A 22,393-nucleotide genomic window follows, 5' to 3' on the forward strand; every position below is an offset into this window, starting at 1 on the left:
TCCAGAGTGGTAAATTACCACAATACGCTAATTTGCATAATATTACCATATCAGTGATTGCGCAAGGGCCGACGGGATATCCAACATGGCAGCGCCCATCACAGCAGTATTTTCGTGGGTAAGATTAGAAATGAAATGTGGCAAATAAGTACAAGGACGATATGTTTCATTCTGGTAATCAATCGGATGCCTGATTTGATGCAGCATGCATTAGAATATGATGAGTAAAGTGATGACTTACCGGTATGCCTCCGGGTTCTGCGGCATCGGCACAGACGGTGCGGTGGCAGTGCGACTGTGTGACAGTGGCCAGGCAGTGCCCAGTGGCGCCCGACACTTCGCGCCCGGGACTCGGGTGGCGTGGCACTTGCAGCCGGGCCGGCACACGACCGCAGTGCCATCGCACCGGCAGACGTCAGGGGCCGATTGCACGAAAGGGTCTGTGCAAGGACCTTCTTTTATTATGATGCGCCATGTGAAACGTATTTTAATCATCTGCAAACATATTCTATTTGTCCGTTAAAATAAACAAAATATTTCATTAGGCCTATTTGTTTATAAATATAAAATGATGTAATATATCATGAAATTGTAAGCCTAAAATTTGATTTAAGAACAAGCTAACGAATCTTATTTTTTATTATAAATTTCAGAAACCCTCCACTTATACTAGCGTATCATAAAAGATGGGCGACAGGAAAGACGGTCCTTAATTGGAAAGACCCTTCATGCCCTTTCATGCAATTGGCCCCAGACCTTGACCGGCATGTCACTGCACTTGCTGTCATGTCAGTGACAGTAGAGTAGTCCGTCTGCCACGGATGCAGCTTGCAGTTGCACTGGCAATGCTGTACTGTACACATACCGTATGCCACTCATTCAATGAACAAGGTTATGATATAACCTTGTTCTCAGTTATATCTCCATGTGTGGCAAAATAATGGTGGCAATGTTTGGCTTATTTTCTCTTTTTGTTTGGGGCAAATGCTTGATTTTTTTACACAAAAGTGGTATTTAAATGATTTTTTTAAAGTGTGTGCTGTGTCCAACATTGGCATACCATAGTCCTACCTGTAGATTTCCCACAGGCAGGGTGGAAGCAGTGAACAAGTGCCGTATGCCTGTGGCTGAGACTGAGAGACTTGATCATAAGGATGCAGTAAGATAAGGATATAAAATTAAAAATGTGATAAACAGATTCCTCACGAAAAATTATCCCTTTTCACCGTCTACTTGAAAAATCTACCATATACTTTTGTTTTGATGAGGAGTTTTGTTGTCTTCCACACACTAAACAAATGGGCTTCTGACCTCAGCAAGAAAAAATTATGGTCTTGTTGTCTCGTCCTCTTTCAAAGCAAGTCTTCGATATTGGAGATTGTTTGCAATATATATTGGAGAGTCTTCCATATTGACCGTGCCCCCTACTGTGATTTAATGTAACTGATAGCTGATGAATGAATCTGAATGGATCAGTCTTTTGTTTTTAAGTGAAAGTAAAAGCTTAACAAAATTGAGATTGAAAAAAAAAATTAAAGCCTAATTAATGATGAATTAAAGTAGTGAAATAGTGACAAAAAATATTTTGGAGAAATAATTTATCTTGACTCTTGTGATTATTTGTGAAATGAAACCTGAAAACTATTACTGTTGATGTATTGATCTTAACTTGCCTTTCTAATTCAGATATTCTTATTGGATTGTTGGAAATCTAATCGACATAAAGTACCAGTTGATGATGTGTTTCCCTCTGAAAAAATGAAATTCTGGGCCCTGTTGTACAGAGTTCAATTGTTCTGATCAAAGGTAACTCCATGGAAATCCATTAGTATCATAATTTTTCTACGAAAAAAATTTGCACGATGTCCTTTTTATGCAAAGAGAAGCGCAGTGAATTTTCAAGAAAACAATGCATGAATACCGGTATACATCACAGCTAGAAAATATTTTGAACAAACATGCATAATAGATGTTGACGTTGCTGGCCGTCCATAGTTGCGATTGTTTGGATCAATCGTAACTCTTTGTACAACAGGGCCCTGATGTCAAGTTTAGCTTACTTCTAAGACCTAAATCTGGGCTAAAATTATATGGGAAGCTGAAATGACCAAAAGTTTTCTTTTTATTATGCTCTTTCCACATGCTTTAATGGTTAAGAAAACTATTTTATCCTCAGGCAGTTATAACTGATTCAAGTGTAGAATGAGCTGGTACAAGTATTGTAAGAAATGTCAAAATTGGCTTCCCATAGTTAAAGCACAGCACTAAATCGGATCTCGGAAATGGGCTTAACTATTTTTGTACATTTACTGTCTCTAATTGTTCACCTAGCATCTTTGATGGAAAATGATTAGAAATTCTTGTCTGTGTATTGAATGTTTGTTAAAATAATGGAATTTCATGCTTAATTGACCAGTTTCCTACTGTATATCTTTTCACTTAGGGAGCGAACAGTTATGGGCAGCTAGGGCTGGGTCATCACAGAGATCACCTTTTACCTGAAAATCTTAAAAATTTTCCAGAAGATGTGAAAACAATTGTGGGCGGAGGTGGTCACACTCTATTTCTAACAGGTAAGTGAAGGCCTTCAATAACACTTTCCCAGCCATAGTGTAGTTTCCTTGAGCAAGAAATTTATCCACATTGTGTTGCAGTCAACCCAGGTGAGGTGAATTTGTACCCGGTAGGAAGAAATTCCTTGAATGCTTGAGCACCTAGGCAGCTCAGCTAAAGCCGGGGTAGGGCAAGTCCAAGAAAAGGTCACCCTGGAAGGCAAAATTTAATCTTTAATTTAAGAAGTTATCTTTGGTGGGGTAAGAAAGCCCAAATGTGGAATTTTAAAATTTCATAAAGAAAAATTTGATAATATGCATATTTATGCTAATTTGGGGCACCTAATTTGCATAATCAGTAAAATGGGCGTTACGTATGGGACAATTATAAAAATTCATAGAAAATGAAAACAAAACTTCTGAGATTCAGTCATAGGTGGGACATGGACCCCTTACATCTTATTACTTTTGGCAGAAAAAAGTGGTGTCATCTAATTAATTATGCAAATTAGGTCTTGTCCAAGGATGGAATGTCCCATACGTAACATTTTGAGGATGTTTTTTTAAGTTATTTCTCATAATACAATACTTGTATTGTTGCATCTCTGGGAAGTTCTAATTTATTAAGTATGAAAATGTTATACCACAAAAAGTTTCAAAAATGGAGTTTACTTTTTAATTAAAAGTTAATTAAAAAATTGTTACGTATGGGACAACATGTTACGTATGGGACATTTACACACAATGTCAATGGGGAGATTTGTGTACAAAGTGAATGGAGAAAAACAAATTTGAAGAGTGCTCTAAAAACTGATTATTTACCTTTTCTTTAGTTTTTAAACACTGATTTGTTATGAATACTGATTAATGAATACAAATGAAGCCCAAAAAATGTGAAAATGGAAAAATATGAAAAAATAAAAACAATAGAAATACATAAGAAATTCATAAAACCATGAAAAACAAGGAATAAAAAGGTTGAAATGGCTAATTTCCCCTTCAGTGATATCAAATATGTCTCAGTAGAACATTTAAAAAGAAAGAAACTCTTTTGTTATTTCCATATTTTAAATTATTTCAATTTTTTGAATTATGGGGAAAATTGTGTACGTTCTCTATGGGGACAAATTGTCCCATACGTAACTGTCCCATACGTAACATGTCATTAATTTGTTTAATTAGAGTCTGTAATTAGAGGGATTTGGCTTATGACATGAAACTTGCCATAAATATACTATAGTATTGAGACTTCTATCACACTAAGTTTCAAGTTGTCAAGTGAAATACTTTCAGAGAATTCTCAATTTGAAACTAATGTATTAAAAATTGTCTTTTCTCTGCGTCCCATACGTAACGGCGCATCTTTTCGCTCTAAAAGGTCAAGATCAAGGTCATATGTCACAATTTTTTGCATGATTATTCTTCTCCTAGATGTCTACCATCATGAGGGTATTCAATCTAATCAAAGTCATTTAACACTATTTTTCAGGTCATTAAAGCCTCTGAAATGTCCCATACGTAACGCGCGCGAATTCTTGGACTTGCCCGGTAATAATAATAGCAGGGCCCCTAGGAGAGCAATTTTCAGGACTGAAGTGGCTTCCCTTGGTAAACAGACATGTATATTTATCATTATCATTAAATATACCTAATTTGGATAATTTTTACTTATTGTTTCTACATTTTTTATGTGTTTGTAACTAATTGTGTTCATGAGCCACAGGTCTAACTGAAACATTACTGTATGAATGAATGAATAAATAAATAAATGATTTAAAAAATAAATAATCTTGTAAATAAATTAATAAAGTGAGAAATAAAAAATAATAATTTAGATAAATGAATAAATAATTGAACAAATGAAGAAATAGATGAATTTAATGAATATTGGCTCTTTTCCACAATCACAGATTGTTTGGTAGAAGTCCTCGCTCATTTTATCTCAATTTATCATTTATGAATAACTTAATTTGTTTTTTAATCAAGTCTTAATCATTCTTTTTCTTGGCTACACCTAGGAAATGGGGAGCTCCATGTATGTGGCAGTAATAACAAAGGTCAACTTGGTCTTGGTCATACCTCGGACATCAGCAAACTGGTCCGGGTTCCGGACCTTGGGCCTCTCAAACAGATTGCGTGTGGATGGAATCATACAGTGGCTATAACAGGTTATTATTTTTCACACTTTTTATACAGTGAAACCTGCCTATACTGACCACCACAAGGGAAATACAAAATATGGCCTTTATAGACAGGTGGCTGAGCTATTGAACAGGGCCCCGTCTTACAAAGAGTTACGATCGATCCAAACAATCATAACTCTCTGGAAATCCATCAGTGTCATAATTTCTTCTACAGGAAATTTGAAAATGTCTTTTGTAAACAAAGGAGAACACGCCAAATTGTCAAGAAATCAATGAATTTATGGATACAAATTCATATATCTAGAATTTTTTTTTGAACAAACATGCATTTTATATGTTGACGTTGCTGGCCGCCCATAGTTGTGATTGATCGGATCAATCTCAACTCTTTGTAAGATGGGGCCCAGTTCTTATACCCACAATCTGCCTTTATGGCAATTGGCAATCAGTTTTAGTGGTCTCTGTAGGCAGGTGGTTGCTATAGAGAGGTGGCCACTACTAACAGGTTTAACTGTATTTATTCAATTTGTGCATTTCTCTGAGAATCTTGAGACATCATGGTGTAGTGGGTTCTGACTCCTGCCTCTTAATCAGGGGTTGTGGGTTCAAATCCTACTCCTAGGGTCCATTTAATAAAACTTGTTATACAGTGCGTATAAAAAAACGGGACAGTTTTAAAAATTATATTAAAAAAATGTTTCAAATTATTATATCTATATTTTGATGTTAATAGATGCTCTAAGATTTTATCTTTGAAATGCCATTTAAAAAAATAAATTTTGTTCATGCTTGAGTGTTCACGGGACGTTTTTGTAAGGGGTTCAAAAAGAAGCTTGCGCCAAAATGGCAGAAATGAGAAATTTGATTAGACATTTGGTTAATCAGCAGACCACTTCTCTTAATCTTTTCATTATCTTTGCCATAATTTTCGAATTGTGCTGTCAAATTTCATTTACAAATTTATTTATTTACCTGAATTATATTGTTTTTCATTTAAACTTCTTTTACTTTTGAATTTTCCTTCACAAACAAGAAAAGAGAGACTTTTTGTCAACCCAAGTAAGAAGATTTGCATTATTAATTGGGAGAATTTGTAATTATTCAAATCCTTTTATTATGTGAAACAAATTATGTTATGGTACCCTTAATAATTATTACGTGAAACAAATTATGTTATGGTACCTGACATGAATCCTATTTTCAAGGGGTTATTGAATCCTTCACTAAATTTAATAATGTGCTTGACAGGACAAACGGGAAAGGATTCATGTCTTCCAACGGCAATGGTGTATTGAGTCAATTTTGAAGGAGAAAGATATGGCAGATCGGGTAAAATGTATTGAAAAGTTGTGAAGCGAGCAAACAAAAATTTCCACTTTTTTATTAAAACATCAAATTTTGTAATTTTGACATAATATTCAGAAAATGATATCATATTTCACTTTCTATGTTTTCTGTTATTTTCTTTTCCACGTTTTTTTCTTTGGTCATAATTTTTTATTGGGGGGGGGGAGCAGCCCGAGCCCCACCCCTCAGTATGCTACTGTTCAAAGGCACCATAACCTTTGTAGCACACAATGAAAGGATGTAAAAAAACATGCTCTCCCATACTTTAGTTTAAAAAAATGTTCTTGCCTAAAGAAGGAATATTCAAGCTAAAAGAGAACATATTAAAAAGGAACAACAACAGAACTATTCAAGCAAATAAGTAGATTTGGAAATGAATTTTGCCCGCATTATTCGAAAATTATGGCAAAGATAATGAAAAAGTTAAGAGGAAGTCTGCTGATAAACAAGAAGTGCGACCATCATATTTATCATTTTATGCCATTTTGGCGCAAGCCTCATTTTTTACCCCAGACAAAAACATTCCGTGTTCGCTCAAGCATGAACGAAACTAATTTGTTTTAATTGCATTTGAAGGATAAGACCTCAGAGCACGTATTGACACCAAAATATGGAGATCATAATTAGAAACAAAAATTTTATAGACTTTTCAAATCTGTCCCGGTTTTTTTTACGCACTGTATATAATAACAGTTGGAAGCTACCAAAACCTTCATTCTGATTTGTTGATAGTAACTTTGATTTAGAAATTTTATATTAGTTTTATAACCCAGATGTTAATTTCGTTCAGTAAGAAATTTATCCATATTGTGCAGCACTCAACCCAGGTGAAGAAAACAGTGACCTGGCAGGAATTTATTCCTTGAAAACAAGTAAACGTAAGAGCTGCTCTGCCAAAGCCAGTGTGATTATGCTGCATTGGAGGACATAGAAACTTCTGAATATAAAGTTAGTGCTAAATGCTACAAAAGTGGGTATAATTAATATATCATAATGCCACTTGTTGTTATGATTATCATAAGTGCTATAATAGCAAGCAGCCTAACTTTTTTAAGAATGATGTAGATAGCATGCACTGAAGGTGAAAATAGAAAAATTAATGAAATATTTAACAGAACAATGGATGCCAAGCACAGGGAAGAGATCTTTTGAAAAACGTAGGTGTAGTATTACTGTAGAGCACATAGAGACTTCTGATTAAGTTAGTGCTAAACGCTATAAAAGGAAATATGATTATTATATCATAATAAATGTGTCACTTGTTTGTTATCACAAGCACTATAATAGCAAGCAGCCTAACTTTGCTTACGAGTCACAATTTTTTTTTAGGTTGATGTAGATAGCATGCACTGAAAGTGAAAATTTGATGTAATATTTGACAGAACAATGGATGCCAAGCACAGAGAAGAGATCTTTTGAAAAATGTAGGGCTTAGTGTATCGTCTAAAAGCCTTTTATCACTTTTGATGAATGATGGTGTTTATTGCTTTCTTTAGACCTGTTTCATCAAGACTTAGTATTATGGTTACTGTGCTATTATTGTAATTTTATGGAAACCTTGATTTTGATTGGCTGCTGGGCCATGTTTCCATTGTAATAAACAATGGCAAAGTTAGCATAGTTTTTATAAAATTGGGTAATTAATCACCTATTTTCCCCAAATTTATTTGCTTCTTTTTAGAGAATGATGAGCTGCTTTGTTGGGGTTCAAATACACATGGTCAACTTACGCTCAAGGAGAGTATCGTCACAAAACCCAGAAAAATAGAGGTAAAAAAGTTCACAGTTTTGAGAAATGGTTTAGACACCTACCGTGTATGTCTTTATTAAAGATAAATGCCAGTTGTAACGATTTCAAAATGAGTACGTACAGAATCCAATGAAATTACGACAAAGTGTCTGTTTGTATAAATAAAAAATATGTGCCAAAGGATTCTGGAAGAAATTTTGTAATTGCTGAGAAATAAGCAAATAAGCACGGGATTCGGGTCAAGAGCCTGGCCGACATTCAAAGCAATAATAACACACTGTCCCACGTGTGCTTATCCGTGTTGGTGATCTTCAGTGTGAACAGTTTTCAGTGTAGATTTCAAGATTTCACAAAGTTCAGTTTATGTAACTGTACCAGATCTAGATTCTCGATGATATAGTAACAATTAAGCCTGGTTTTACTGACTTTCTCGTGAAATCTGTGTTTACTGCAACTACTTTCATTTATCTTTAAGAGCATTATAAATAATGAAATTGTTATTATTATTTATTATTATTAGTATTATCATTATTATCATCATTTTTATTATTAAAAACATTTGGGTGGGCTTGACCTTTAATGGAGTGTTTGATGAAAATGTGCTTTTTGGCTTGTTACCTTGAATGTTGGGGGGGGGGCGGTCTGCCAGCACAGACTCAAATTTGACATTTTAACCGATTTATCCCTGTCTAGACTGGAGACTAGACTCTGAACCCTCTTTGGTAGATGCAGCCACGGTCCCATGACGTTTGCTCCGGCGACAATTGCTAATGTAATGACCAACTTCAAGCCTGGATTTGATACTATGCCCTATCCGAAATCTTACCCTAAACTTAACGTAAAACCCTATTGGGCAATTCCGTAAAATAATCAACCCCATTTTTCTCAAGTTTTACCTCACTTCATAAACTGACCAAGTCAGGATCATTTGAGAACATTACAGACTATAAAAAAAGAATGGAAATCAGAAACAGAAAATTTCATGAAGGTCCCACATACATGGGCTCAGATGTACATATTTTATGGAATTGCCCTATTGCAACCCTAACCCTTACCCTATATCTTAGACGACATTAAGCCCAGAGCAATTGTCGCCAGTGACTCGCCACAGCAAATGTTGTGTCACCGCACCCGCAGTACATATCTAGACTATAATAATGATCTTGATAATGATAACATTTCTATAGCACATTTTCCTAAAAAAGGTATAAATAGCATTACATAGAGAGGAGAAAGAATTTACAATGAAAAAAAACAAGCATATATATTGAATCTAGTCTTACTGCTTCAGACTCTGCATTATGCATTTTGTGAAATTGCAAAAACCTAGGCTCAGTATCTGCAGACTAGGGGGGGGGGCATTAGGCCACTGTCGGATATTCATATCAAAAAGTGCACAATACAGACATTATTATCATCATAATCTGTAGGTTCCGGGCAGTGATTGCCCAAGGTTTGCTGCAGTATCAGGAGGTCTACGGCATACTCTGGCCGTATCAACAGACGGTCAGCTCTGGACATGGGGTGCGGGCAAGAAGGGTCAACTAGGTTGGACGGACAGTAAGATGAGGGTACCTCAACAATGGAATAAACCTGTACACAGTAAGCATGGAGTCTCTTGTCTAGTTAAATATAATCCTTTCCAATCCAATCCATTCCAGTTCATCCTAAATGAAATCAAAGCCAATCTAATTCAATCTAAGCTAATCCAATATAATCTAATGTATTCTATTGTGATATTATTCAAGCTGATCTAATAAGACCCAATCCAGTCCAACTTAATCCAATCCAATCCAACCTGATCAAATTGAACCTAATCCAAGCTAAGCCAATCCAATCTGAGTGAATCAAATCTACTTCAATCCAATCTATTTTATTCTGATCTTATCAAATCTAAACTCATCCATTCTATTCTACCTTTATCTGATTCCCTCCAATCTTATCCATTTCCAATCCACTCCAAACAAATGTACTCTAATCCAACTGAATCTTATCTGATTCAGACCATCCTACTCCTATATTCAATCCAGTTTAGTCCAAACCTAATTCTAATCCGATTCAACCTAATATAATACGATCCAATTGAGATTGACAGAATTTTATGTGTTATTAGGAAGAATATTGACCTCAGTTCACCCTGGCAATTTATTTATTTTTCTATCTATTCTTAGTTCCGGTAAAAGAGGACGAGGTAGATGTCAAGTTTGTTCAGGTTGCAGCAGGAGCATATCACAGTGCAGCTTTATCAGGTAATAAGGGACTGAACACTTATCATGTGGTAACTGGGCTTTTTCTGACCAAACCTTTCAGATTTTGGTCCATTTTACCTTTTCGCACTGATGATAAGATGTGTAAAGGGTGACATGCGATGTCATTTTCTTGCTGATGAAATTATAATCTATCAAATTTTGGAATTGAAAAATTATAGGGACATGGATATAATAGTTTGAAGCTGTATGTGAAAATAGGGGCATTCACTCTTTTACGTTTTTCTCTTTCTACATGGGTGAAAAAGTTGTAAGGAAATAGTAGCTTTCACAATACATGTACTTTACTTGTTTTCCTTTAGATATGGGTGTGGTTTATGTATGGGGCTGTAACAAGTGGAGCCAACTCGCACAACCAAAGTCACCCAACCCCAAGCAGACGCCCCAGAGATTAGACCCAACTCTCTTTGATGGCTTTAGGATAAAAAGCATCCACAGTGGTTGGACACACATGATGGCTGTAACAGGTGAGTCTGAATGCAGGGGGCTGTACTGCCCGAAAACTCCCCAGGGAGTGGAGAGTGTAATGTTGGTAATACTCTGACCTTCTAAGGATATAAATCCTCCACAATGGCTTCACATATATGGTCGCAGTAACAGGTGAGCCCAAATGCAGGAGGGTGTACCGCCTGAACATTCACCTTGGGTGGAGAGTGTACTACTTATACTACTCTAGACATTTTTAGGATGAAAAGCATCCATATCGACTGGACACACATGATAGCTATGACAGGTGAGTTAGAAGGGAGAGAAATGTACTGCCTGGGAACTCCCCAGGGAGTAGAAGATGTACTCTTTAAAACTGACATTTTCAGGACAAAGCATCCTCAGAAGCGTTACACACATGCTAGCTGGGTTCAAATCCCAGCCATGGCGTAGTTTCCTTCAGCAAGAAATTTATCCACATTGTGCTGCACTCAACCCAGGTGAGGTAAATGGGTACCTGGCAGGAATTTATTCCTTGAAATGCCAGCGCGCTGTAAAAGGCTGCGAGGCTAAAGCCAGGGTAATAATATCCAAGTCCTTTGGAAGCGCATAGAGACGTTATTTATAATGTGTTATGCGCTATACAAGAACTGTCGATTATGCTATTTATAACAGACGAGTCTGAACGGGAAGGGGTGTAACTGCCCGAAAACTCTCCAGGGAGTGGAGAGTGTTCTATTTGAAAGACTCTTTGAAGGGAGAGGATGCAATGGCAATACTCCACTGGGAGTGTAGTGTGTGCACTTTGTACTGTTTATGGGTTTAGGATAAATATCATTGACGGTGGATGAACTTAGATGATGGCTACAACAGGCGATTCCTAAGGGCGAGGATGCACTGATAATGCTCCCCAGGGAATGAAAATAGAACCATGACATGCAGTGGAGTCCTGCATCAAGGGTTGTTTTTACCAAAATAAATTTCCAAGAAGTTGCTTTATACAAATATGACTATTATCATAATTAATGTTATGGGGAGCTATAACAGCAGCAGCAGTAGTAGTACTAGTTTTTACTAGTGTTTGATCATTTTGAAACCAGCTGCCTTATATTAGATGTGTATATTCCTTTTTATCTTGCCTGAAAAGCAGAAGGAAGACATTTGCGGCCCACCATTACAAAAGGGCCATTTTTGGCACCGCCAACATTAAAATCTTAACCTGTCATTAATTCCTTTGAAATTTCAACAATTTTGAAAGTGCAATTCCCTATTCTTTGAACCTTGGACACAAGGGTTTTCAAGCCTTGATTATGTGATAATGCTATTTCATGCTTGCAGAGGATGAGTCGGTCTACACGTGGGGTCGGAACGACTACGGGCAGCTTGGGAGACCTGCTGCCAAGGTTTTAGCCAACGGAAACACAGAGTCGGAGAGCAATGCCACGCCTACAAACACAACTCCAGATTGCTGTCATATACCTACTGAAATAAGCATTCTAAACAATGCTAAACAGGTGAGGTTGAGAAAAAATAGTGGTATCAGAGATGCCAACCAGTACGATTTTATCGTATTTAGTACGATAAAACAAGTAAAATACGACAGTACGATTTTGGCCATCAAAAATACGATTTCCCGACTTTCTGTCATAGTCCTGTTTTTGTCCCATATATGTGTGTTGTGTATGTATGCGCCCGCCCGTGAGTGAGCTAGCAGTGAATCCATATCATACATGTAATTTAAATATCTGAAAAGCCAATCAAGTAACTTTAAATTTACGATAAGCACAGTTTCAAATTGCCAAGTGCGTCTTTTTTTCAGTACCATAAAAAGTGAGCTACGTCCGTCTTTTTTTTCCTGTAATACATGTACGCGCGTGCTTCCAATAGCGGTAACAGTTTTTCCCTACTTCATCACGTGCAATTTCTAATGCACACATTTCCAATCAGGATATCACAATTCTGTGATATAGTAGTTTGAATTGCACAGGAGATAAATCCCCGTTCACAACACAGGATATGCGAGTCTTGTATCCTCACAGTCGCCGACTTTGCTTGTCAAAACGGAGCCTTATTAATCCAAAATCAATAGTTGTGAATTATAGCTTTTTAATTTCTTTCTTGGTGAGGGGTAAATATCAGACAATAAATCATCAGACAAGGCTCCATCTAAAAAAAAAAATAGGAGGACGCCGTGCACGTGAGTGTGGTACTTGGATGCTGTTAGCTAGCCAGTTTGAGCTCATATTCTCTGCCAGAGCTCTGGGTGAGAATTCTATCAGTAATGGCCTAAGTGATGGTGATTTTCTGTTTCAGATAGAGTTTAGATTTCATGTTAATTTTTGAAAACTGTAAAAAAACTTCATGATTTCTTCATTGTGATGAATATTTAAGTTATTAATGAATACATTTTTGTCTCACCTGCGAAGCAGAGTGAGACTATAGGCGCCGCTTTTCCGACGGCGACGGCGGCGTCAACATCAAATCTTAACCTGAGGTTAAGTTTTTGAAATGACGTCATAACTTAGAAAGTATATGGACCTAGTTAATAAAACTTGGCCATAAGGTTAATCAAGTATCACTGAACATCCTGCATGAGTTTCACGTCACATGACCAAGGTCAAAGGTCATTTAGGGTCAATGAACTTTGGCCGAATTGGGGATATCTGTTGAATTCCCATCATAACTTTGAAAATTATGGATCTGATTCATGAAACTTGGACATAATAGTAATCAAGCATCACTGAACATTTTGTGCAAGTCAACGGCGGCGTCAACATCAATCTTAACCTGAGGTTAAGTTTTTGAAATGACGTCATAACTTAGAAAGTATATGGACCTAGTTAATAAAACTTGGCCATAAGGTTAATCAAGTATCACTGAACATCCTGCATGAGTTTCACGTCACATGACCAAGGTCAAAGGTCATTTAGGGTCAATGAACTTTGGCCGAATTGGGGATATCTGTTGAATTCCCATCATAACTTTGAAAGATTATGGATCTGATTCATGAAACTTGGACATAATAGTAATCAAGCATCACTGAACATTTTGTGCAAGTTTCAGGTCTCATGAGTAAGGTCAAAGGTCATTTAGGGTCAATGAACTTTGGCTGAATCGGGGGTATCTGTTGAATTACAATCATAACTTTGAAAGTTTATTGGTCTAGTTCATTAAACTTGGACATTAGAGTAATCAAGTATCACTGAACACCCTGTGCGCGTTTCAGGTCACATGACCAAGGTCAAAGGTCAATGAACTTTGGCCGGATTGGGTGTATCTGTTGAATTACCATCATAACTTTGAAAGTTTATGGATCTGATTCATGAAACTTGTACATAAGAGTAATCAAGTATCACTGAACATCCTGTTCGAGTTTCAGGTCACATGATCAAGGTCAAAGGTCATGTAAGGTCAATGAACTTTGGCCATGTTGGGTTTTTTTGTTGAATAACCATCATATCTCTGTAAGTTTATTGGTCTAGTTCATAAAAAGTGGACATAAGAGTAACCATGTATCACTGAACATCTTGTGCGAGTTAGAGTAGTATTCAAAGTCAGCACTGCTGCTATATTGAACTGCGTGATGCAGGAGTGAGACGGCCAGAGGCATTCCACTTGTTACAGAATTTAGACTCTCCCAGAATGAAAGGCATTTTCTGTGAAGATCTGCATTTTCAAATAACTTGTGAAATACTTAAGGTACATGATCCTACAATACATGTACATTTAAAAATTTACATGTGGCCTGTGGCTATGTGCTGGAATTTGAATAGACTGAGTTAGATATTGATTTAATTTCTTCATTTCTTTTAACATAATTTATATGCAATCTAAGTTCACCTCACAGTCACAATCATACACAAACACTCACCCACATTCTAACCATGAAAAAAAAACCTTAAATTTTTTTTTGGTAAATTTATTATTTGATCTGAAAAGACTGAATTCTCTCTTTTTTATATTTTTATTTTATTCATTTATTTAGATTATTTTTATTTCATTTTTTTTTTTGGGGGGGGTAATTGTTTGTGGTTCATTAAAGATGAAAAGTAAATAAGCCCATGTAAAGGGGATGTGGAGTGAGGGTGTCAAAACACACTTAAACATTTAAATGTGATTTCTTAGTTGTTTGAATAAGCCTATTACTTAGCATGCTATTTCTGTACTAATTGAAAAATTGCAGGAGCTGCGCTTACTATGAACAAATTTGGAGTGTGGTTCACAGTTATATTCTTTTTTTTTTTAATTGCCCCTGGTTCCAAAAAAAATTGCCCCCGGTTCCTGTAAAAAGCTCGCGAGCCGGGGGCAATTTTTTTTTAAAAATTGCCCCCCGGCCTGCAGGTGCTTAATTCAAGGCTTGCTCTGGTCATATTGAGTTTTCGTGAAAATCTGATTTTTCACTAAAAAATATGATTTTTGAGGATATTCAGTCTGATTTTTTGTGTCAAGAGGTTGGCATCTCTGTAGTATATCATGTCTAAAGCTGGGGTGATATCAATAGTAGGTCCCGCTGGGAGAACAGTTTTCAGAACTGAAGTGGGTTCCCTGGGTAAATGTACCTATACTATTATTATTAAAGGGTTATAACAACCATCAGCCTAAATAGCCCCATCAGAAGGCTGAACTACTCATATCTGGTCAGGCTCATTACCCACAAGGCAGCATTCTCAGCAGTGTAGTCTTTTAATATAGGCCCACTTAAATGATAACACACAAATTCAATACTCAATACATTCAGGGGGGGGGGGTAAAAGCTCAGTCGGTAGAGTGGGGTATTCGTATTTTGGTAACCCAGGTTTGATTTCCACTTGGTGCGCTAGTGCCTTTTGGTATGGCATTAGTCCTCATTTGCAGGTCCCTCGGAGAGGACCTTAAGCCGTCGGTCCTCAGGTTGCTTGCCTACAAGCATTCATACTTTCTTAGCAATCGGGTAAAAAAATAGCTACCACTATTACCAAGTCATAACGCAATAATTATGTTACCAAGTAGCATAGCATGTCCCTTTCCAATGAACATATTTGTTTCTATGCACAAATTCAAGTTTTTGATAATTTATCCTCTATGTTACTAATAATTAGAGGTAAATTTTAAGATGGCCATTTATAGGACACAGTCCGTGGGAGACAACACACAACGTTAGCTAGTTCCTTCCCCCTTTAAAGATCATGTGCAACATTGCATAACATGAGAACCAGGCCTGGGTCCGGCTTCCCATTAGGCTAGCCAGCAGCTTATATCTACATTTGGTGTTTATTTTGTTGTATTTTTTTGTGTTGTATTCTTGTGGAATTCATTTTCAAGTTTGTATTTAATGTACAGATAAAGGACAGCAAACCTTTATAGATAAGTGGCTTTATATCATTTTATGAATACATGTATCTGTGTTGATGATATTTTCGGTTTTCATTTAGATTGCTTGTGGAGCTGAGCACAGTTTAGCAATAACAAGTAAGTAGAAATGATCATTGTTGATTATTGTTATTGTTGAAATGGTCTGTTAGGTACATAACTCAAATTAATGCATGGGTAATGTATATCATGAGTTAGATTGCAAAGATAACCCAGATATTATGCTTTGATCTCTTGGAAATGGCATTTTTTGTTGAAATGTTCTATAAGATACATAACTCAAATTCATGCACAGATAATGTATCAAGAGTTAAATGATAAATTGAATATTTGAAGCAAATGTGGAAGTTTTTAAATTTTCAATTCCATCCTTGATAATTTTCCCTTTTCTCTTTCATAGATTGTGTCTTTGACATCCTGCTAGGGGGATTTGTTATCAGTTTTTGAATTTTCCACTGTATCCCTTATATTTTTCACTCTTCTCATACTTTGTGTCTTCACTGTTTGGAAAGTGGATGTGTTGCATATTATTATTATTATTATTTCCAGAGGATAACAAGCTTCTAGCATGGGGCTGGAACGAGCATGGAATGTGTGCCGATGGAACCAAGACCAATGTCCTCCTCCCTAAACAAGTCCAAGGCTTGGATGGTCACGTGGCATCTAAAGTAGGAGTCGGTGCCGGACACTGCTATGCCTTCTGTCAATGATGCTCAGGTTTTTTTCTTTTCTGCTGACTTTTATTGGTACCCATGTGACGTCAGTTATTAGTTAAGCGTCTAGTCTTATTCCCCAGACTTGTCATTTTTAACCCTCTTTGTATCGCTGAGGAGGTGAATTGCTTGACAATATCAGGGTCTCCATACAAGCTTTGTGGGTGCAATGAACAGGTGTCCATAGTAATTGTACTGTTGAGCGAATGATTGGGGTTTGTCAGGGGTGCATCCTTGCTCCCATTTTATTCAGGTCCACTCTTGTGTAAAGGGCTACCTCTTCCTCAATCTTACCTTAATGTATGGAGGTTGTCAGGGATGCGTCTTCTCACCCCTTTTACTTAACCCAAATCCCATGTGAGGGATATACCCTGGCACTCCTCTATCTCAAACTTATTCAATCCTAAGGAGACACAGCTATTGAGATAGAAAGTGTTTGAAACATTGATGTTTTAACAAAGATGTTTCAATATCAATGGACTCATAATGTGGGAGAAAGTACATGGGTATAGGTTGGTTCACTGATTGGAAAGTATTTGTTAGGGATAAAGAATGGGGTCTTTGAGGCAGACTAACCAGCTCCAATCTCACATAACTTTACTAGGCCAATCGTGTTCATGTCTTTAATCTTTTTAATGTCATATTCATTTGATATTTCCCAATCTGGGGAGCATTTTAATGAAACGACTTGTCTGATCTTTCATCAGTTACCATAGCAACAGTCAGACATTCGGGGAGCATTTCATGAACCTTTGTCATTTGTTATCTTTGTCAGTTGTCTGATCTGACAACTTTCCTTAAATTTGAATGGCTAAGAAGTACCGATACTATATAGTAACTGTCAAAAATAAACGGCACTCGTCCCGAGGAAACGTCCAACAAGTCTTCCCATGAAACCTGTCTCTGCTCCTCAGCCAATCCAAATCAAGGAAAGTTGTTGGTACTGACAACTGATCAGGCAATAAATAATTCTGAAGTGTATTCTTCTGGGGCCGTTACACAAAGCTTAGCAACCATCTTAGTAGATTTCTAACGATCGATTACATTGACTACAATCAATCATGAAAATCAAGCGCGTGATTAATCGCTAACTGTTGTTTTACCGAACCCTGGTCTGCACTAGAAAACATGGCAAAAAGGAAGACGTAAAGGTTTTAGAGCTGAAAAAAAATACACACTGTACAAATTCGACTTGTATAATCCTTGGTGTCCATAAGGGGTGCCTCTTGTCTACTCATTTCTATAAAAAAATAGTGGTAAGTTTTAAGCCACTGTCAAAAGCTACTGAAATGGGACCATGTGATTGGCTGAGAACAAATTCATCACAGATATCAAATATTTCTGATTATTATGTTTTGTGAAACAGGGCGTGGACTACAAATTGTAATAGTTTTTTTATGATTGGCAGGAAAAATAGATATATGTTTTTATTGTAAAATAACCCTCAAGTTGGGGACATATATGTATAATACTTTGTAAAATAACAGAGTCTATTTCAAGAGATATATACTGTTTGCTAGGACAAGTGATAGAACCAAACAAAAATATATTTTTATGAAAAAAAATCAACATGGCATTTTCACATTGTATTGCTTAATTGAGATTTTAAAAATCTTTGTAATTTGAATTTACCTTTTACTTGAATGATTTTTAAAAAAGTGTAAGCATTATTCCTCTTCGACATCTTGCGTTACCAGTAAAAAAAAAAATTGGCAGAAGTTGTGTCTGCTATTTGGAACTCAAGGAGAAGACCTTTTTTTCAAAATCGATTTCATTGAAAGAGACTACTGCACTGAATTATCAGATACATAAATTTTCCTTTTCTTATATTATGAAATACTCTTTTTTTTCACGAGAAGTACTTTAAATGGAAATAAAACTGCCAAGGTTTTGATATTTGTTCATATCCTTTCAGTCTCATTGGCCTTAAAGGCTAACAATTACTCCTACTTTGTTTATCTCACAGTGTTTAAATGTAGAGCGGCGGAAGACAGTTTTTTTAATCAGATGTATCATTTTATGTTTTTATTGCGATAAAAAATAATGCGTATATCATTGCTCTTCAATTACAAACTTTAACTATCCGATCAAGCTACATAATTGTAGGCGCGCTGTGGTCTAGTGGTTCTGACTCTCGCCTTTCAAACAGGGTCATGGGATCGAATACTAGCCGTAGTGTTTATTCCTTCAGCAAGAAATTTATCCACACTGCTGAACTCGACCCAGATGAAGTGAATGGGTAACCGGCAGGATTAATTCCTTATATGCACTGAGCGCCGATAATGGTACATCGAGCTAAAGCTGGGGTAATAATAGCAAGCTCTTTGTATCCTTAGGCAAAAAGCGCTATGTAAATCCAGCTATTACTAATATTATGAGTTAGTACATAGAATTCTTGTAGACTGTTTCATATTGGACTAGGTTGTTGACCAATGGCTGTAGGCAACTTATAAAACCCTATTTTACATGTATGTCTTTTTAGTATGAATTGCACTCAGCACCTTTTCCATTCCTGCATTTCCGATTGTGTGTATGCTGGAATGGGAGGATTACAACTGGAATACGCTGAGGTCTGATTTTTGTTAAAGTACATTTCCTCCAAATTCTTGAACTGATGTCTGAAAGGGATGAAAAAATAATAATCATAATGATAATATTGGGTATTTATATTGCGCACATATCCACCTTGTTTGCTCAAGGCGCTCCTATATTACCAGGCTAAGCTAGGCGTTCATAGCGCACACAGCTTTTTAAGGAATTACTTCCTACCGGTACCCATTTACCTCACCTGGGCTGAGTGCAGCACATTGTGGATCAGTTTCTTGCTGAAGGAAATTACGCCATGGCTGGGATTCGAACCCACGACCCTCTGTTTCAAAGTCCGAAGACTAATCCACTGGGCCACAATGCTCCACAACATAATCATAAAAAACCAAGATCAATTTTTGTCATAAAAAAAATGGTGGACTATTTTCTCTCACAAATTAAGACCCATTTTTTTTTACAAAGATAGCCAATATGAAACAGTAGTCATAGGAGGTTTGTCTCTTGTGCAGAAATTGAATGCTGTAATATATGTCTGTGCAATAAAAAAACATTTACGCATTATGAGATGTACCTTGGACCATTCACATCGTTTGTCAAAGAACACTACATTGTATTTGAATAACATCACAAAGAAATGGTGAATGAAAAACGATTCTGAAATTGATAGATACTGATTAATATAGTGCAAAAATAAAACGAAAATTGCAAAGTAGAATTATAGTTAGGTATTCAAAGTTATTAGATTTTCAGTTTTTCTTCCGATAACTTTTTAATAGTAAATGATATTCAAATTGTGAAATGTGGAATAAGCATACATGTACTATACATGTACATGAATCCAATATAAATATTAATACAATAATACACATTTTCTCGCATAATAGTATGGATGCATAATCCAACATAATTCTTGACTTTTATTCTTTCTTGTTTGTTTTTTCGATGTCTATTATCACAACTCATTGGATAGATGCATCATTATTTTGTTTCATTAAACAAACAATATTTGCAGATTTGTATATGAATATTTAAAGTATTCTTATGTGATTAATGTACTATATAAAAACACATTTTAATTTCTAAATGTAATTCTATAATGCTATTCTTTGAAAGTGAAGATTGTTTTTTACATCAAAGAATGATATAAAATAGCAGAAATGATGTTAGGAATATATTTGTGCTTATTTAGTCCACACAAAAGTTATTAATGTTATTGTCATTATTATTCATTTATTATTTATGGAATTGGCATGTACTTGGAATATCCGATTCTCTTCTAATAGTTCATAATTTCTATCCTGATCTAGGGAATAGCTATTTTCCATCAGGCATCTGCAACCATAGTTTTCATTTGCCCGTATTCTGAAGTCAGGTTTAATTTAGACCACGGTCTAAGTCTGTGCTAAAATTATGGGGAGCCAAACGTTCAAAAATTCTGTTTATATTGTATATTTCTTATGTTTACTATTTTGTTTCCCTTTGCTTTCATTATGAAGAAAAATACTTCAGTTATCATTCCCAGACAATCAATGATGAACAATTTGGGTGTCATATGAGTTAATAAATCGAATGTGTACTGTCAGGGATTTGTGCTCCAATTGGCTCTCCATAGTTAAACCACAACTTTAAACCAGGGTTTAATTTAAACCCGAGTTCAGAATACATTCCATTGTGTTCTCACAAATAACTCCATGGTAATTCCATGCACAATGATGGAAAAGTATGTGGAATAACTGTTCATGTCATATTTTATTCTTACCTGTTGTCAACAAACGTACCGTATAAGGGATAACATTTGAAATTCATGGAATTGCAATTATTTGGAGTTGTAATCAGACAGTAATTGGACACTGTTTTTTAGTTATCCATCAATATCTTTGCTTTTTATAATATCTTTGTTCGTTTTTATGATTCTGTTATGTTACTTGTTTCTCTTATATTCGATGACGAATCTGGCTTCCTTCTTTTTACTGTTTTATCCCCGAACAATATTTTCAGAAATAAATACTTTATTGTGTCAAGGTGTTTTGTCAGAATTTAATGTGTTTTAGAGTTTTCTTTTGCCTTTTTTCCTTTATCCATATGTCATTTACAGGTTCCGTTTTTGTTCCTATTATAATTAGTTATTGTAACAAGTGCATTGATGATGTGGTTAAATGGTAAAAGAGTCCTGCTTCCGAGGAATATGAATTCATTGATAAGTGTTATATAAACAAATCTTCATATATATTCTGCATTTATTCATATTATTCAAATTTATTGTCAAAATATAGAAATATTATTGTGTTTTATAATCATGAATAGATATAAAATTTAATGGATATATTAGCATCTTTTATTCATTTCTTTACCCTTCACTGTATATTGCAGGCTATTTGGATCAGCTTGAATAATTTGTATTATTGTCATTGTTTGTATACATTTATTGAAATTTAATCCTTGATCTATTATTTGTTTATTCTTTTTTCCTTTGCTTAAAGATACTGAATGTTGTAGAGTAGTTGTAAGTATGAAATCAATATTTCCTTGTCTTGTTTTGGGTTTTATTTTACTTATTCTCAAATTGAATTAAAATGGGTAAATGAAAGAGCACAAAGCTCAGTCTGCATAAATCTGTTTGATTTTGGTTGAAACAATTAAAAAAAAAACTTTTCAAACTTCTTGTTACATATTCCACCTTTTCAAGTTTATCTTAGGCCGCTTTAGCAATGTATTGCATAATTGCAAGTTCAGAGTCCATAGGGGGATATGAATTTAAGGTCAACTTGGGTAAAATGATTACGATAATACAGAAATTCAAAGAAATCACTTCAAACTACAAAAAGGAAGTTATAGATAATGTTTAGTACTTCCCCCATGATTTGAGACAAGTAGTAGGTGGTTTGTGTGACATTTTTCACATCTTCCTCGCAATGCCACATTTTCTATGGGGAAAAAAAGGCACAAAATCTCGAAGGCAAATCTGAGTGGTATCCAAGAGCATCCTTAGTTTATGTACACCAAAACATTTTTTTCTTCTTCAATTGTTTGATTTAAACAGAGTTAGTCTTGAATATGTTTGTGGATCCAAACAGACTTTAGTTCTTTTTCATTGTTCTTTTTCATTACAACTGTTGCATGTTTAGTATAATGTGATAGTCGTGTCACATCCATTTATGGTGTATTTTTGTTGAATCGAAAGGAATGATATCGCCCATCTCATCCAGATGAATCATGTCTGCTTGTTACAAACAGTAAAAAATCATATCAGGTTGACGGATTTATTTTGAAAGTGGACACTGCTATATTTTTTCACTAA

The 22,393-nt window shown here is 35.7% G+C and overlaps 1 protein-coding gene across 1 annotated transcript; it reads left to right on the plus strand.

Annotated features, from left to right (window-relative positions):
* The first annotated feature begins 12 nt into the window (after positions 1 to 12).
* LOC121421619 (secretion-regulating guanine nucleotide exchange factor-like) lies at positions 13 to 18,087 on the plus strand. Its single transcript, XM_041616380.1, has 10 exons — positions 13 to 118; positions 2,444 to 2,573; positions 4,571 to 4,720; positions 7,725 to 7,813; positions 9,224 to 9,395; positions 9,965 to 10,042; positions 10,363 to 10,527; positions 11,825 to 12,000; positions 15,898 to 15,934; positions 16,385 to 18,087. Exons 1-10 carry the CDS (start codon positions 86 to 88, stop codon positions 16,543 to 16,545), a joined length of 1,191 nt encoding a protein of 396 aa, XP_041472314.1. The 5' UTR covers positions 13 to 85; the 3' UTR covers positions 16,546 to 18,087.
* The last annotated feature ends 4,306 nt before the right edge of the window (positions 18,088 to 22,393 follow it).

This window comes from Lytechinus variegatus, chromosome 9 (assembly GCF_018143015.1).
Source record: "Lytechinus variegatus isolate NC3 chromosome 9, Lvar_3.0, whole genome shotgun sequence".
In the NCBI taxonomy this organism is placed as follows: Eukaryota; Metazoa; Echinodermata; class Echinoidea; order Temnopleuroida; family Toxopneustidae; genus Lytechinus; species Lytechinus variegatus.